Below are 18520 nucleotides of genomic sequence, written 5' to 3'. Positions count from 1 at the left end.
ATTGTCTTAAAAGTGACTTTTTAAAACATATTGTGGTGAGATCTGCTTGTAATTACTGTAGATATTTGTGACCTAAGTACCTTGAGTATTTCAGGCACTTATAATAATTACTTATAATAATAATAATAATACATAAATAACTGAAGACTAATACAATTACTTAGGCCTGGTGAAAATAAAGATTTTGGGGGCACCTGGGTGGCTCAGTGGTTGAGCACCTGCCTTTGATTTAGGTCGTGATCCCTGGGTTCTGGGATCGAGTCCTGCATTGGGCTCCTCATAGGGAGCCTGCTTCTCCCTCTACCTGTGTCTCTGCCTCTCTCTGTCTCTCTTATGAATGAATAAATAAAATCTTAAAAAAAAAAAGGAAAGAAAGATTTTTATTGATTACTGTTTTATCATTTTTAAATTGTCATCACTTCCAGTTTGGTCAGAAAAAATTACAACCCAAACAAACAAGGAGTCTGGAAAAAGTATATATATTTTTCATTTAATCTTTCTCACCTTGAAGTTTCGAAGCGAACCATGAAATCATTTTTCTTTTTGAATTGAATTAGTCTTATTTGTTTCTCTATTAGTTTAGGAAGCTCTAAAGGAAACACAAAACAATAGAAATTAGGCAAGGGAAGAGCATAAATTGGGAATTGCTATCATTTTGCTAAATTAAATGACCTCCAGAATCTTCACACTTTTGCCCTATCCCCGGCTCCCTAGCCTCTTTATGCTGCAAGTCATGCAAAGAATTCTCAGTTCAGTGTGAGGTCAACTCAACTGAGGTAATAGCATCCTAAAAAGACAGCATCTACTGCATCTGGAAAGAAGGCACACACATAGGAAAGAGGAATGAACAAAACAAAACCAAAAAAAAAAAAAATCCACAAAATAAACACTGCAGAAACTAATAATAAGTACACAAAGTACACAAGTGTATTTATTACATTTTTGCAAGCACTTTGTTCTACATTTCAAAAACGCCACCATCAAGCTGTTGGCACATTTATGTACAAAACAGATTAATTGTAATGCCTGCTACAAAGCACTCTTTGTGAAAATACAAACTCTAATACCAGGAAAAAAAAAAAGCTGAAAGCATCAACATCATTACATAAGTTTAAAAGACAGTTTTAAAAATCATCACAAACTGTTAAGACACAGAACTGAAACACTATAATATAGAATTTAAAGAGGCCCATTAATACTTTTGCTGAATATCTGTAATACTGCATATATCAGAAAATTGTTGAACCAGTAAGATAATCTACATGTAAAAAAAAAAGAAGCAAAACCCCAAATTAATTAAATAATACTACAGAATGCATAATCATGCCACAGATAACCCTAGTAAATACCCCGCTACCTACTACAAGAACTTGTAAAATTACGGATGATGCATGACTAGTCGTTGTACAAAGATTGTTTCACTCATAAATTTTATTAGAAATGCACTTACACTGAGAAAAGATTTCACAATGGTCAAATCAGTGCACGATACTACCTAATTTTTTATACACTGACAAAAATGTCTTGTCAGGCTACAGCATTTTAAAAGACACTTTACAGCATTCTTGTAGCATTAGAAATAATCAAAAGAAGAGTCAAGGTTAAAACAAACACCAATTTTGGTCCAGTAATACTGATTGCTTTTTTTTTTTTTAAATTCCTTTGATATAGGTACTTCTTATAAATGATTATGACCGAACATTTGGTTAAAATGACTTACTTCAAAGAAAAACACAGATTTATCACTACACTTGGAAGGGATACATTCTATCGTGGCCTCTGACCACACTTTAAAAAACACTACAGGTGAACCAACATAGATCGGAAGGCTGCAAGCAAAGCTATTATATTAATGGAAGCCTTTTCAAATATATCATACACATTGGAGGGATAGTTTACAGAGGTGCAATCCGTTAAAACGTTTTAAAGTAGGTAAAACAACTTCGGAGGGGTTAGTGTGCTTATTTTTAATATACCACCTTCATAAAGGTAATTAATGTTCCACATTAGCATATTAAAAGTTCCAATCCAGCCACTGCTTAAATCACAAAGAGATCATTCTTCAATAGTTCACAGTAGTTATTTCCAGTAAAATTGTCTCTATACTAAGCTTTAAAAGGTAAGTCTGGTGTCACAATCTTAAAAAGGCAACTAGCCATGCATTAGCATCACTGTTTCCATGTGCTCACAACATAAACATGAGTAATCAAGAGAGAAATACATCAAGAAAAAAAAAATACAATGTTAACAAAGATAAGAAGCACTTTTTTTTTTACACCTACTCTTACAAATTTAGAAACTGCACCTTAGATTGATGAAAATATGAACCAGGGCCTGTGGTAACGTGGCCACTGATCTCCAGACGGGATTTCCATATTTCAAGAAGAGTCCTCGTGATACCATCTCTGTCTATTGTTCAAAATGTACAATGGTCCCTTTGAAGGTTACCTGTAGTTAAACTAGTTACCGAAATCAAAACTAAAAAGTATAAAAAGCTATTTTTCTTCTCAAAACATAAGAAATAATGCAAAAGGTGTTATGTATCAACACATGGGAAGTGGTTAAAAATCAAATAAAATCTCTGCACTTGACAATGTTAGTATCTTCAATCTTACAGAATTATTTAAATGAGTGTGAGAAATTTAAAAAAGGAAAAGGCTGGATAGGAGCTTGTAGAAGAGATTTGTTCACACCAATTTAACAAATTAGGAAATTACGTGCTAAACAACAAAGAACTGTGGTCAGGTGATTCATAAGTCACCCTACAGATCATTGATGAGAAGCACTCCCATTTTAGTTTTCACAAGGTTGGATGGTTGGATGGCCCTTCGTTAAACACCAATGCATCTAGATGGCAGGCAGGACAGGCAGGGCGGATTTATGTGTAGGCGTTGAGCCGCTCTTTGGAGCGAGTAGAGTGGATGTCATGAAGCTCTTGCTCCTCCTTCGACTTGATGTCCTCGTATTTCTGCATCCGGCAGGCATCTTTCACGTAAGCCCAGTTGGCAGACAGAACCATAAGGTAGTGAACCTAATCAAAGACAGAAATAATTTATACTGGAAGTCTGGTCAGTGTTCCTTACACCTCACCATCAGGAGAGAAATAGACGAATTATACACTTAGGTAGGGCATGTGTGCTAATACAACAGAACCCACATCTCTGTGGTAAGAGGAACAAGATAAATAGGTTATTCCTTCTACGCCTCTGACTACATGAGAGCATCTTCTCAGCTCCCCATCTTTCAGAATCTCTCTCTCTCTCTTCTTCTTTTCAAGTCTGGAGGAGCCAATATGGATTTTTAATTTTTATGTGATCACTTGTTTGTTTTTCACTCTTTCTCTCACTCCTGGTCCACAGAGAGATAAAGCAGTTTTCCAAATGATGGCTTTTGATGGGTGAATATGAAAGAGAAACTAAGTTGTTAATTGTTTACTTGACCTGAGATTTAGTTTTTTTAAGATTTTATTTATTTATTTATGAGAGACAGAGAGAGAGAGGCAGAGACACAGGCAGAGGGAAGAGCAGGCTCCCCATGGGGAGCCTGATGTGGGACTCGATCCTGGGATCCCAGGGTCACGCCCTGAGCCAAAGGCAGATGCTCAACCACTGAGCTACCCAGGCATCCCTTGATCTGAACTTCAAAGGGTGGGCAATATTTTTATCCATAATTTAGTAAAAGAGAACACTAACATTTTGATTAGCGAAGAGTACTTTGAAAGAAGGTAGGCTGGTTTTAGAAAAGTACAGATAGACATAAAGAACACAAAGTCAACTTTAAGTGGTGACTATCGTGATATGTTAAGGCGGTCAACAGGCAGTAGGGAAAAAAATGACAATTCTGACACGGCAATATGGAAAAGGTGCATACCAATTAGAATACCAATAGGAATTTCAGAATGTTCTCTTTCCTCTGAAATTCTGCATTTTGTTTAGTGGAAGTCATAAGCCACCTGCAAGCAAGAGCTGTGAGTTCTGCTCTTGAGCTCTGTCATTTTCATACTGAAGCCTGAATCACTACATACATGTGGACGGAGCAGAGGTTATACACGTGACCAAATTCATGTGGCACTTTGCTGTGGTTGCTCTGAAAACAGCAAGTACTGTGGAGCATGTTTAGCAAGTAGTGGGTACTCAGAATATGTTTTAACCGAATGAATATATTTTTAGATGTACAAAAACCTTCTTTTAAAGTCAGAGAAAATGTGACCCCTAAATTATCATTAAATATGTCTGAGTGAAATATTGAAAGGAGTGTCATTCTTGTTCAGAAACTGGCAGTTTCCAGGAGGTCTTTGGCCATTTCCTCTGGCCTTAGGGGGACACCTGCTGCCAGGCTCATTACTGTCCCTCACGTGGGTGAACAGCAGTCCCTGGGACCTGGTGCAATGCCAAGAAGACCCCTTTTGCCTACAGAACTTCCTAACACCTCTGAAAATTTAAATGGAGTAAATCACATTAGTTTTAGTTTAAATTCTTACTATTTTTGCCTTAAGTTACAGATGGTGTTTTAAATATCTTGGTAGAGAAGAACTGATCTCAAATTTCTCTTCTCTAATATGGAAATAATAATGGTAGTCTACTTTGAGTGTTCAGAGAGTTGGTGATGAGGTCAACGACAGTTGCTGTATTACGACTATTGAATGTATTCATGTACTTAAGCATTTGATGGTGCTTTTAACGGAGAAAGATGTAAAGAATCTATTAACAGGGATCCCTGGGTGGCACAGCGGTTTGGCGCCTGCCTTTGGCCCAGGGCGTGATCCTGGAGACCCGGGATCGAATCCCACGTCGGGCTCCCGGTGCATGGAGCCTGCTTCTCCCTCTGCCTGTGTCTCTGCCTCTCTCTCTCTCTCTGTGATGACTATCATAAATAAATAAAAATTAAAAAAAAAGAATCTATTAACAGTACCATTGGTACTAATAGTGCCAGGAACAGAAGGAGTAATTATGTTGTATTATCCCTGTCTCCTAAAACCTAAACTATTATCAGAGCTAATGAATTGGAAATTCTGATGTCAATCAGTAGTTAACTGTTATTTATTTCTTAAGGTATTTATGATTTGCATATATTTAGATATCCAAAAGGATGCTTAGTACTTAAAAATAATACTCTAAAACTCTTGTAGTTTGCAATAAAATTTGTTTATAACTTAATATCTAAATGTATGCAAAGTATAGATTCCTTAAGAAATACATAACATCGGAATTGCTATTATCTTAAGATCTTTTTGATGATAGAATCATTTCAGAGTAGGCATTTTTAGGGACATTTAAATAAAAGTATTCATTTAGACAGGTTTCAGTAATGTATGCCTAAAGGCATGCATTCTTACACAGAGTTTTACACACACTCATGTGTAGCAAATGTGAACACACAATTTATTACACACCTCTTTACAAAAAGTGCTTTGATATATACCTCTTAAGGTATAAGCATACTGCTTGAACATACACAAGTCCCTAAAAATTTTCCATCACACAGGAATGTATATATGAACGTGTTTCCTCTTACTGCACAACCAGGCTGGGTGCTACCTGGGACACTGAGTGTCCAGAACATCACCGCCCAGAACATGTAATGCTTCCCCAGGGCATGTTTTAGCATTGATTTTAGGCTGAGAATATAAATCCTTTGCTTATTGTTTTACTGTGACCCCTCCAATCAATTAGCCAACATGATCTTGTTGATCATAAGCACCTCATGTTCTGAAATAAAATTCCTGTGTACAAGTTTATACACTCAATCTAAAATGTTGAACAATTAGCATGATACTAAATTAACAAAATGTCTGAAAATTCACTTTAGCACTGACCCGGTTATTTCTCTTATTTTTAAAAATCATTTTTAGGAAACAGAATCAAATCTCAAGTGTTTATAAAGTTACTAAAAACAAAAAAGAAAACTGGTCTGGAATAGCTTATCAGTACCTTACCACTGATTAGTTCCTAGTTTTCTTCTTCTTTTTTTTTTTTTAAGATTTTATTTATTTATTTATTTAGAAAGTGAGGGAGGGGCAGAGCGAGAGGCAGAGGAGAGAATTTCAAGCAGACTTCCCATTGAGCAGGGAACCCTATGTGAGGCTCGATCCTACCACCTCAAGATCATGACTTGAGCCAAAATCAAGAGCTGGGTGCTTAACTGACTGAGCCACCCATGTACTCCCTTCGTTTTATTCTTTGACAAGAGAGAAAACACTCATAGTTTTTAAAAAGTGCTTCCTTTACCAACACATCAGACAATGGATTGGCATTATAAGGAAATAAAGAAACCTGAATCATCATTTCTGCATATTGATTTGACTAGAATATTTGTGAGGTTCCCAGGCACATTCTGGAGCTCTATTCTACTTCACTTTTGTATTATTACTTTGCATAGCAGGATGCAAATCTAAGGACTGGAAGACGGAAGACCTTGGCTGCAAAGACTATTCCTGATGCTCCAGGCATCTGTCCACTGTTGGTCTTTGGTGGTCGGGTGAGCAACCTGGACTTCCCAGTGAGTTACCAAGGAAGTTACCTGGGACATTGCAGGTCCTCACCACCCAGTATAAGCTTGACTTGAAAAACTTGTTCTTTGTATTTCTGAACTAAATTAGAGATTAAAGTAATGACACAAAACGGTTGACATCTGTAGTAAGAAGACTAAATTAATCCTTTTTCCATAAGTGACTCAATATGGCTTTTCTTTGTGTCCTTGAATGAGAAAGAGGAAAGGATAATGTGAGGAACGGATTAGATTACCTGGAATACCACATCGATACAGGCATAGATGATCCAGAGGTGATTTTTTATGTTAATAGCAGCGATCTAATATCTGAAACACTAATGCATTTACTTATTTTTGTTCACGTTACCTAGATGATTGAGTGTTCTAATCCTTAAACTGCTTACTGAATAGTCTCTCTATTGTAACAATAATAGTTTTTCAGATTAAGCCTTGTGTTTTTTGTTTGTTCCCTGTTACCACCCTCCCCCCTTTTTTTTTACTGATAGTAAAACCAATAGATTAGTATGGACTTCAGGATTGGAGACAAATGATCATCGCAATGAGTAAATCACCTTGTCATTCAAATCGAAAAACCAAGCCTCAGAGCTCCAGGTCTTACCATAGCAATAACAGCTGCCCCGGCCCCAGCAAGCGCCACAATGAACAAGTGGAAGGTCATGTTCAGCTGCAAAGAAACCAACAGAGAATCAAAACCCGTGTCAGGGTTACAAGCAGAAGAGAGATCAGGACGGCTGCTGTCTTACGAAGAGAAACTCTGCATCTTTAACGAAAGTGCACTTAGGATACAAAACATTATTACAGTATCTTTTCTCCTGCAAATTATTGAAGTCTTTGCAACTGCAGCATTTTAGTATAATTTTATTGCAAAGATGATATCATCCTTAGTAATGATAATTTTCAGTAATATAACTATATAAGGCTACATTATCCTTTTACCTAATAATATTAAAAATGTTCAACTTTCATGAAAATGATAGTTTCTGGAAAAAATATATTTGTTATAATTTATACTGAAATAGAGCATCTCATTCATATTTATTCTCCAGTCACCCTGCATAAGATCACTGTGAGTAAAAATGCCTCTGAGAGGGAAGGGGGAAAATTCAATATAGATTTACTTATATTTTAAATGTATATTAAATATATTTAATAAATAATATATTTAAATATGTTTAAATATATTTTACTTATATTTTTCAAATACCAAATGTGGCTAAAATTCGGGCAATATAAACAGCTTTAAAAACATTTACCTCGGTAGATTCACACATCCTCATGAAATTCTCAGAGACGGTGCAAATTTTCTTTTCCTCTCCAATCGTCACAATCCCTACATGTAGAAAATTATAGCTTGGTTTATAAATGTTTTCAAGAGGCCAGAGAAAGAAAAAGAATCTTGCTGATAAAAACTAAGCAAGTTCCATTTTATGCCATAGTATAATGGAAACCTCCTTCAGCTTTTATTGCTAGATAATAATTATAACCGGAATTATGAATGGAAGATAAAAATTATTTAGCCCTCAAGCAATTTACGACATTTTTGATCTGAATTCAATTGGACCTAGCCACCAGAATCTCTGGATTCAATTGTAGCCGGTTGATTGGTTTGGTCCATTAATGCAGTGGTGTAGGCATCACAATTATTTTGATTACTATGTCCCAGACTGTGCTGAAGTGTGGATCTAAATTTATTCTGCTGGTACAAAGCTTCTATTAGTCTATAAAAGCATATTGCCCAAAGGAGTAATTTTTTTCTGTTAATATTGAAAACAGTGCTAATAGTAGGGGGAAAAAAACCCTGTAATTTTGCTCATATTCACCCTTGCTTTCAGTTGGTTTATACAGACCAACTGCATTAGAATCACCTGGGGAATGCTCAAAAGTATGCATTTCTGGACTCCACCACAGAACCGTCAAGCCAGAACCTGTGAGTGTTTGCCAGGAGTATTGCACTTTTAACACGCACATGAGTGATACACTGCCACAGATCTCATTTTACAGAAAAGTGACCAAGGCTATCTAAAATGAGTCTTTAATTTTGTTTTGAGAACTACGGAAGCATAAAGTGAAAAAAAAAAAAAACCCACAAGTTCTGGGCAAACTCACACCTAAGCTTTTAGCACTGCCTGCCTTGTCTTAATTTTAACACGCGCATATACACACACCTTCAGCTTTGAGGCACACTGTCCGCTCTCACTCTCTATGGGCCTCCTGCCACTCTCCTTTGCCAATAGTCTGTGCAGTTATTTTCATTTTAAAAAATAACTTCTTGCGGTCCATCACATGCAGATGTGCTTCTCTGTGACCTTTCCTTTCTGCCAAGAGGGGAGGCGCTAAAAGGGGAGAGGGGGACATAAGAACCCCCTAGGATGTGTCTAAGAAAGCTTCTCGGGAAAGGCCACCCTTCTCCACGCTGACCTACTACCCACTTCGCTGGTGTGGAATCCCTGGGCCCTGCACATGGTTTCCTGGCCTGGGTCTTTGTTCGCCTCTGCAGCAGAACGCCTAGAAAGCTCTGACTATGCTCACTGTCTGCGATCCCCTCATTTTCCTTTCTATTTGAACCCTTTCCATTCAGCTTTTGTCTCAAGCCTCCATGGGAATCCGCAGTGCCCTGCACATAATCCAACGATGAGTTCTCCAAGCTGCCCTCCCGGGCCACTGGCTCCCTCTCCTTCCTTAGATCCCCAACCCCATGGACTCCTGGTTTTGTCCGTCGGTTGTCACAGGCTCCCTTGCTCTTGGACTTATCTCAGGGGAGCTCCCAGCATGCACACCTCGGTCACCTTTGTCCCCTCCCATCCCACGGAGTCTCCAAGCCTGCTAACAATGATCAGCAGCTCCCCCCAATCCACTCAGCCAGCTCCCCGTGCCTCTCTCCAGAAATCCAGACTCCTCTACCCAATTTCTCACCTGACACCTCTGTTTTGGTTCCTAGTAGGTCTCAGCATCTTCAGAGTGAACTCTGACCTCCCTTGCCTGCCTTGTGCCCAAGGAGGTGCTTCTTATAGGCTTCCTGGCTCATCTGACAGCAAGTCTTCCCTGTGGTCCGGGGAACCAGGGCATTCCCTGGATTCCTCCTTTTCTCTCAAACCCACAGGCCCACCGATCAGGACATTCTGCAGCCCCTCGCTTCCAAAGGCAGAGAGCACCAGGCCACTTCTCCTTACTTCTCCCACTACTGCCCACCTGAGCCCACCTGAGCCCACCTGAGCCCACCTGAGTCACCTCAGGGCTACTACAAGAGTGCCACTCAGCTTCTCTGCTTCTACTCTTGGGACAGTCCGTTCTCCATTCGGCCACCAGAGTGATTCTTCTAGAATGTATGGGGGATAATGCTTCTCTTCTGCCCAAACCTGCAAATATTCTCTACTTTCTGTGGAATAAAAGTCTGCATGGATGACGTCCTGCCATGCACTCAGAATGGTGTTCCGTGATTCCGACTCCATTCCAATCTGCTCTCCCTGCTTTCTTGTTCTACTTCAGCCACACGGGCCTCTTTGTTGTTTGTTGAAGATGCCAGGCATGGAGCTGCTTTGGTAACTTGGCCTGGATCTTCCCTCTGCTATGAATATTCCCACGACCCTCATGTCTTTCTGATAACAGCTATTTGGTGAAGCCTTCCCCCATCCCCTTTGAAATACTGTAACCCAAGCCTTCCACTCAGTCTCCAGTGCTCCTGATGTTACACACACACACACACACACACACACACACACACACACAATCTAGTTATTATGATATAATACCATATACCACAAATATACATATTGCAAGTTAATTATAGTTTGTAAATCCATGTTTGTGTAATACGAAGCTATGAAAATGAGCAAGTTATTTTATGACTCATTTTGAAATATGGCAAATGCTAATAGGACAAACCATCTGTAACTCATCTGTAAGTTCCCCGACCCTATGAACTCTATGATGCCTCTGCTTGCCATTAGGTCTGTAAGACACGTATACATGTATCACATACAGGGGAATGGATGGGGAAATGTAAGTAAAGACTAAGCAGGCATCCGAGCTATTACCATGATCAGAGTCCCCATGATGCATTTCAAAGGCCTTGATCCCCTAAAAGCAAAGATACCGTCTAGATTTAATGAGACAACTTTGCAAAATAAGGGAAATCGCTTCATACATAGCATGTCCTTATCTACTCAACCACCTTTTTTTATGACATTAGTCTGTACTGATCATGACCCAGACTTGGGGGAGTGTCCTTTTCTGCACTGACGCCCCTTGCTCACTTGATTGTGCATGTACACTCAGGATTCTTATTGAGGGCATATAATCTGGAAGGCAGATTAAGTGCCATCCAGGAAGTAGAGTCTGTATTAAGGGCAAACAGAATGACTTAATAGATGATGTAAAAGGTTGCATGACATCTGAAAAGTGGCCTCTCTTCCACATCATGGCGAAAAGTTAAACTGGAATGAATCTTGATGAATATGTTGTAAACAGTGCTATGGTTCAAAGGGCAGCTTTAATCCTAGTCATGGTTTACACCTACTATACGTGTGTCCCATATAATATTTGGACATGCTGTACTAAAAAAATTTCTTGTTTATCTGAAACTGAAACTTCACTAGGTGGCTCCTGTTGGCTGGCAACCCTGTTGGAGAGACGGGCCACCTCTCTTCCAATTTCCCATGTTCAGATCAACAGAACAGGAGGAAAACATTGACGGGGAGGGACTGAAGCCAGAGCCATGTTTCCAAGCAGCTGTTCTCCCATGACCTCCAGCAGCTGTTGGGGATGCTTTCCCTTCCTGTGTTTATGTGTGACAGGATTCCAAGACTGAAACCTCTCCGGTGGAAGAGCTGTCCTTATTCCCTCTGTGGTCTTCTTGCCAAGAACTGCATCCACAGAGCAGACCCTGCTTATCATTAGGACCAGGCAAAGGAGGCTTAGGACTCCAGTTTATGGGATGGAGAGGAGGCTACAGCCTTGGAGCATACAGTTGGCTTACTGTAGTTTATGATCTACCTATAGCACTCCACTGAGCCCCAAGCCTAGTGAAATGTTCTCCACTTTCCTGACCTATCAGGAAACCTTTTAGAGAAAATCATAGGGAGCACTCCCAGATGTTCATGGGGTAGATTTTAACAGCCAGCGTATGGGGACAAAATCCACCCAAACATGTGGATTTCCATATCTTTTGTTAACTTTTGTAGCTCCCATAATTTTTACAAATGATGGAACAGAATTCCAAATAAATTAGGTGAGATTAGGTCCATTTCTCCACATTCATCTATCAGCAGTACTTGTTTCAAGCGGAGAGATTTGCAGGCTGATTTGTAATGACCCCAGATCCTAAAAAAAGACTGTTGGGGTTTGAGTCCTGGCTCTGTCACATCCTAGGTCTATACCCTGGGCAACTCATTTAACCTCTCTATATCATTTATAAAGAGGATAATAATATTGTACAGCATACAGAAGTGTTGGAAGGATCAAACACGTTAACATGGACAATAAGGTCTGTGTATCACAAGCCTGCACAGACATAAGAAACCATTTTTATCACATGGAAGTTTTAGCCCTGAACAAAAATAACCAACTGTTGGTTGGTTTAACATTCTTTGATTTTGTTATTATAAAATGCTTAGCTTTTTTTGCCTTATTTTGAAAACCAGAGAAGCACCTATTTCTTAGATGATCTTCACACTAGACTTCACAAATTGTATAGTTTGTCATGGGAACATAAGAGTAGATCCGAGAAACACATCCAGTCTGGAAAGGCACAAAGGAATTGGGACAAGGACATCACAATTGTATCTTGCCTGTACCAGAAAATACACCCAGATAGTCTGTTCAAACATACATGTTTGTATATTCATGTTATGAGACCAACTTCCAATCATTCCTCAACTCCTACACATTGAAATTAAAAAAAAAAATGTCTGAAAGGTGAATACACGGTGACATGTCTCAAGTATACATTTCTCATCGATCTGTGATGGTTCCAGGGTGATTGGCACTATTTCAGAGGCAGTCATTTAGGTAAAACAACAGGAGGCCTCATTTTAGTTCGAGATCCACTTACCAAACTGACGAAGGTCCAAGCAGAGATTGGCTCCCTCCACTAAGGTGGTGTTTCGGCAAATGGTCCACAGGTTGAAGTACATGTAGACTGGCAGGGAGGTGAAAGCCGTGACCCCCAGCCAGGCCAACATGAAAAGGTATGTCAGCATGATAAACTGCAACAGAGAAAAAGTCGAGAGAGAAAACATGTAATCTGCTGGAAAAGAAGATTTTTGTGACTAATTTACAAAATCCAATCTGAAGTGTTAAGTGTCCTTGTCACAGCACCACAGGAAGCTGAGAGATGCTGAATAACGTGGGTTCTGTGAAGAACCTGCTGGAAGATCTCCTCATGGCACAGGTGCCCAGCGACAAGGGAAGAAACAATCCATCTGCATCATAATGTCTGTTTCATTCATGTATTGGTCTCAAAAATCTCACCTCATATTTTTTAAGAAAAAAACTTTAGAAAACAGTAACTGGTATATTTATGGGGGGTTTTGCAAAGTTAAAACATTGTCAGTAAATTTATGTTACAACTACACAAGCACCATTCACACCATGAGAATGTAAGCACTTAATCAGGTTTCCATTTAATATTAAACATGTAGTAATTCTCAAGTCATTTTAGTATTGATGATATAAGTGCATAATCCTCCTTTTCAGTGATTTCCGTAAATGTTAAATCTGAAGTCTTCTTTCTTGAATATTAATTTTATTAATTTTATTTTTGCATTTTACATTTTCATGGTAAAATGTGATTTTAAGTTTGACAATAAAGGGTTTTTTTCTGCTTATTTTAGAAATATTTTTAGTATTTATAAAATGAAGAAAAGGGCTTTTCATGTGCTCAGATATAGGGACTTACTTTCAGCATAGGTTAAATGGATTTTTAGTTAAGCATGACTTACATGCTGGATAAAAAGTCAGCTGCACACATTGGTAGATGGATGAAGAGCTGGTAAAAGATAGATGTAGTAACCTGGCTTCACCTTACTTATCAACTATTTAACCCATATTATCTACATGTAAAGTTGTCTCCATAAATATACACCTTGAATTCCTAAGCTAACACTTTCATTAACAACTGTATTTCGGAAGTAACTGCAGAAGAACAATTTTAAGTCACAATACCCTGAGGCTTAAATGCAGGCTTGAATGCACACATTGATACAAATTGATTATATTTCTCAAAGCAAGTTATGTGTCACTGGATTCATTAGCATATTTCCCATGATCATAGGAATAATTCATTATATGAAGTGCCCACATAGACAAACACCAACTAAAATAGAGACTGGTAGGCAGATAGCCTCACGGGAATTGCCACGTGGTATTTTTAAATGTAATTATTTTATTTAAGTTCAATTTAACTAACATATAGTGTATTATTAGTTATAGAGGTAGAGTTTAGTGATGCATCAGTTGCATACAACACCCAGTGCTCATCACATCACATGCCTGCCTTAATGCCCATCACCCGGTTACCTGTCCACAACCCCCTCCCCTCCTGCAACCCTCAGTTTGTTTCCTATAGTTAAAGGTCTCTTATGGTTTGTCTTCCTCTCTGATTTCATCTTATGTGTCCTTCCTTTCCCCTATGTCACATGGCATTAACGAATCACACTCAGATATCAGAGACTGAAATCAAGATTATCCTCGAAAAGTAGCTGAAGAAGAAAATCACTATTGTAGGGATTGTTCTGCTGCAATATCTGGCTCTTCTCATTTGAATCCCATATCTGTGAATAAGACTATAGCCTTCGCTGCCATCACTCATGTCCCTGACCTTACTTAGGATTAGCAAGTCATCTTCCAGCAAAACACAAAGAACATGAAAGGAGAGAGTTTTCAGAACCACATCCTTGTCCACTCTTCAATGTCTACTTCATACCTTTATGCACTCCTCCAGTCCACAAATACTATGTTAGCAACCGTGTGCATTAGCTCGTGCTCTATGCCCTGGTGATGCACAAGGTGGGGAATGCAGTTTTCTGACTGCAGGAACATCCAGCTTGGTGGACTTCATACTCATACGAGGTGAGACACCCTCCCAAGTAACTCACATTGCAGTCTCCTCTCTCAATCTTCAGTTTTGCTGTCTGTGACTATATTTTGTCCCTGTCCCCCAAAGGGATGTAATTTTACTTCCCTTTCTTTCTCCCAATCCAACTACCCTTAACAATATCTGCAAATCAACACTGGAAGTTGCAGAGAGATGTGTTCTGTTTGCATATGCATTTCCGCGTGTACCAGACGATGATCAGAATTTGCATCCTGACAGAGATCCACTCCAAATTTTATTGCCCTTCCTTCCTTTTTTATCTGTGTAGATTGTGTATTGTGAGAAGTTCGGGCACCTTACAGTATGACTTCTTTTAAAAGTGGCATTTTCTGAAAGATTACCTGAAGACCGTGTTGTATTTATATAATCAGGCTCAGAACATGGGATGCCCAGCACATGTGAATAAGGGTGAAATTGTATCTTTTAAAAGATTTTTAAATTTATTTATTTGAAAGAACGAGAGCATGGTATGTGGGTCGGGGAGAGGGGCAGAAGAGGAGGGAGAGAGAATCTGGAGCAGGCTCCACACTCAGCATGGAGCCTGACAGGGGGCTTGACTCCACGACTGCAAGATCATGACCTGAGCTGAAACCAAGAGTTGGATGCTTACCTGACTGAGCCACCCAGGTGCCCCTGAAATTATATTTTTAGTCCTTTAAACATACTCTATTAGCTAATATGGCAATAGGATTCTATTTGAAAGTGTCTGAAATATGCACACAAAAAGTTACATTTCTATAGACACGTGGTTCCCTTCTGAGATTCAGAGGCAGCTTCTAGAAGACTTTTGGAGAGAAACAGTAGTGTATTCTGGGTTAACTTGAATGCCTCAAGTCATGCTTTCAAAATGACTATACAGAATAAAATAAATACACTGAATGAAACTATATCTCTTAGTCAACTCTATTAATCCCTTTGGCGATGAGTTAAAGAGTGACTTTATGACTTCAGTGGTCTCAAACAAGTGAAACTCAATTAATTCTCAGAAGATATACTAAAGCAACACTTTCAAAAAATGGAAAACTTGGTGTCACTGTCATGTTAGAGCTTATGCATCTACATTAAAGTTGTGTTGTGATTAATATAGAGATTCCTGAGATTATGGGTAGTAGGGGATTCATACAACAGATAAGAGCCAAGATAAAGCCAATGATACCTGAGATCAAACCTTCTCCTATAAATTGAAAAAGGTCATAGGATTTCGGAAACTCGGAACATGATTAAACACATACTTTCTAATAACACTGCTTAATCTCCTCCTGAATCTGACTTCCTGCTAGTCTCTATTCTGCAGTAGCAATGGTTGGCAGTTTGAAGAGCCAGCACCTGTCCTAGCAGTGACCTTGAACTACGATTTGGCAAACATATTTATAGTCTTACGTCCAAGATGAAACAAAGCCTGGTCTTAAAACGTTAGAAAATAAAACCTGTTGAATATCAACTTATTTAAATCACTGAAGGAACTGGAGCAAATACACTTTAATGGCCATTTACTCTTTTAGAGTAAATCCCTTTTTTTTTTTTTTAGAGTAAACCACTTTTAGAATTATTCTCAACAAATACTTACGAGGGCCTAATGAGTGTAAAAGTGTATCTGGGGATTTCAGTCAGAGAAAGCAACAAACACTTCACCCTTATTTTTCCGCATCTGAAGAATACAAATATTCTGTGTGGACATCTATGCAGTAGGTTTTGGTAGTCTGTGGTAAACATTCTGTTTGCATCTACCAGAGAGAAAGGGAAATATTTTCGGGTGCTCTTTATTCTTTCTCTTTTCTGGAATTGGAATGAAGCAAATCCACAGACGAAGCTCAGTGGGCAGGGTGGCTGCTGGCTCGGAATCCCTCCATTCTCACGGCCTTATGAGCCCAGTGTAGGTGAGAAAGGTCGGCTAGGCCTCAAAGTACGGATAAGCGTGCTTCACGTCCCAGGACCCATTCACTCCTAACATTGCTAATCTGCACGATCTGAGAAAAGTCATTTTCCATTCTTTGCCATTTGATTCTATTCTGTAAGAGAGTAGAGACTGACTTATCCAGCACCAACATGCCGCTCACTGCCTGTGTCTCTAACCTGAATGTCACATTTATTTAGCAATTAAGGGGAGATTTATAGCACACTGATTAAAAGCACAGACTTCTGAGCTGGATGGAGTCTGGTTGCTTGTTCTGCTGCTGTGACTGCCTTTGTGAAAGGAGACTACCTGCTAAATTGATCTTACGTGATTTAGGGAGGCCGGAGCGAGGTAGCTCATAAAAACCACTTAGCCTAGAATCTGGCTCCTAAGAAGCACAGATGAAATATTAGCTATTTTTATGCAAGACAGCATTATTGCGATTATTGCCACTCCTATGCAAATATACGTTTTGCCTGACTGATAGGACTGTACAGAATAAGGGAATTATATTTCGTTCCACGTGTGGAGAAAGTAAAAAAGAAGTTCTCGAGTCTGGGAAAGTTATTCAGAGCGGGCTCCCACTTGAAGAGAAAGGCTCTAGAAAGTTTGGAAACCACCCCAAAACTGAGGAAATCTTGTTAATGGGACTCCTCGGAGGGAAAAAAATGAAAGGGCCTCTTTATTACCATTTTCATTATTTGCAATTGTCTATCCCAAGGCTAATTTATAGTCTGCAGAACAAGGGCCACGATGCAGCGGCTCGAAGCCACTGGAAGCCCCGGGACAGTAATCGGTGTGCCTTTGGCTGCGTCCTCTCCAGCGTCTCGGGTTTCTTTTGGTCCCAGGGGATTTCTCCAAAGCTTCCTTTGAAGGTGCTGTTCACTGCAGAATGGGACTTATAATTCAATAGGGTTGGATTCCAAGTGGACTGGGACACTTTGAACTGTGTCACTGCTGCCTCTTTACGGGCCGATGGAAGGCATGACTTTGGAAACTGCGGCAGGGACGCACACTGGCTCCCCGGCCAGGCTGCGACGTCCCAGGCCAGTGAACAGAGCTCAGTGCCCACAGGGAATCTTTGCTGTGAGAAAGTATTTTCATGATTACTAATTCACACACTTTGTTCTAAGGAGGGCACAAAAGACCTTAACTCTTGAATTTGGAGTGCAAACCTCCTGCATTTCAGGGATGCGCAGCTCATGGGTCACAAACATCCCCAAATTAAACTAAAAATATGATTCAACCTCCCTATTTTAGTGCTTTAGAATCTGATAATTGCCCAAAGTGGAGAATTATTCAAAATGATCAAGTGCAACCCTAGGTAAAAAAAAAATAAATGGTTTGTAATAAAATACCTCATAATTATCATGTGATTTCTAGTCACATTGCCAGTAATGTGAGATACCTGTTCTGCCATTTGAGCATTAACAATGATTAGTTAATATATAATAATATACAATAAATAAGTAATACTAAATAAGCTACTCTTCTTTTTAAAATAAGGAATGATGGACAGATAGCGTTGTATTAGTTTCATGTGTCTGATGTAATGATTCCATATTTACATATCCCGTGAAATGGTCACCACGATCCAGTCCAGTTAACATCTGTCACTATACACGTCACAACATTTTCTTTTCTTGTGATGAGAACTTTCAAGACCTGCTCTCCTGACAATTTTAAAATACACAATGCCATATCACTGACTCTAGTCACCACGCAGGCAGAAACAGCTCAGAGCCCACTGTGATGAAGACGTCTCGCTAGGTAGACAGTTGGGAACACAGCCTCTGATAGGAGTTTTCAACCACGGCCACACGGGAATCATCTGGCAACTGGGAGAGAGAAAGCGCTGCTCGGGCTTTGCCCATGCAGACTATATGTATATCAATGTATTTTTAAATATTTATTTGAGAAAGAGAGAAAGCAAGGTGGGAGGGAGGCAAAGCGAGAGAATCTTCAAGCAGACTCCCTTCTGAGCATGGAGGCTGACCTGAGGCTCGATCCCATGACCCATGAGA

General features: G+C 39.4%; 1 protein-coding gene across 2 annotated transcripts in view; it reads right to left on the bottom strand.

The window, feature by feature from the left end:
• Positions 1–905: 905 nt before the first annotated feature.
• Positions 906–18520, bottom strand: part of GPM6A (glycoprotein M6A) — a 332273-nt gene continuing 314658 nt past the window's right edge. For both annotated transcript variants that reach the window (XM_025434029.3, XM_025434028.3), the window contains exons 4-7: positions 12560–12713; positions 7764–7840; positions 7109–7174; positions 906–3031 (exon numbers count right to left, since the gene is read on the bottom strand). In XM_025434029.3, coding sequence (XP_025289814.1) covers positions 2879–3031; positions 7109–7174; positions 7764–7840; positions 12560–12713 — 450 coding nt within the window. In that variant the 3' untranslated portion in view covers positions 906–2878. The remainder of the gene's footprint in view (positions 3032–7108; positions 7175–7763; positions 7841–12559; positions 12714–18520) is intronic.

This window comes from Canis lupus, chromosome 16, assembly GCF_003254725.2.
Source record: "Canis lupus dingo isolate Sandy chromosome 16, ASM325472v2, whole genome shotgun sequence".
NCBI classification, from domain to species: Eukaryota; Metazoa; Chordata; class Mammalia; order Carnivora; family Canidae; genus Canis; species Canis lupus.
The sequence above is the reverse complement of the archived record's forward strand: the minus strand, read 5'-3'. Positions and strand labels throughout refer to the sequence as shown.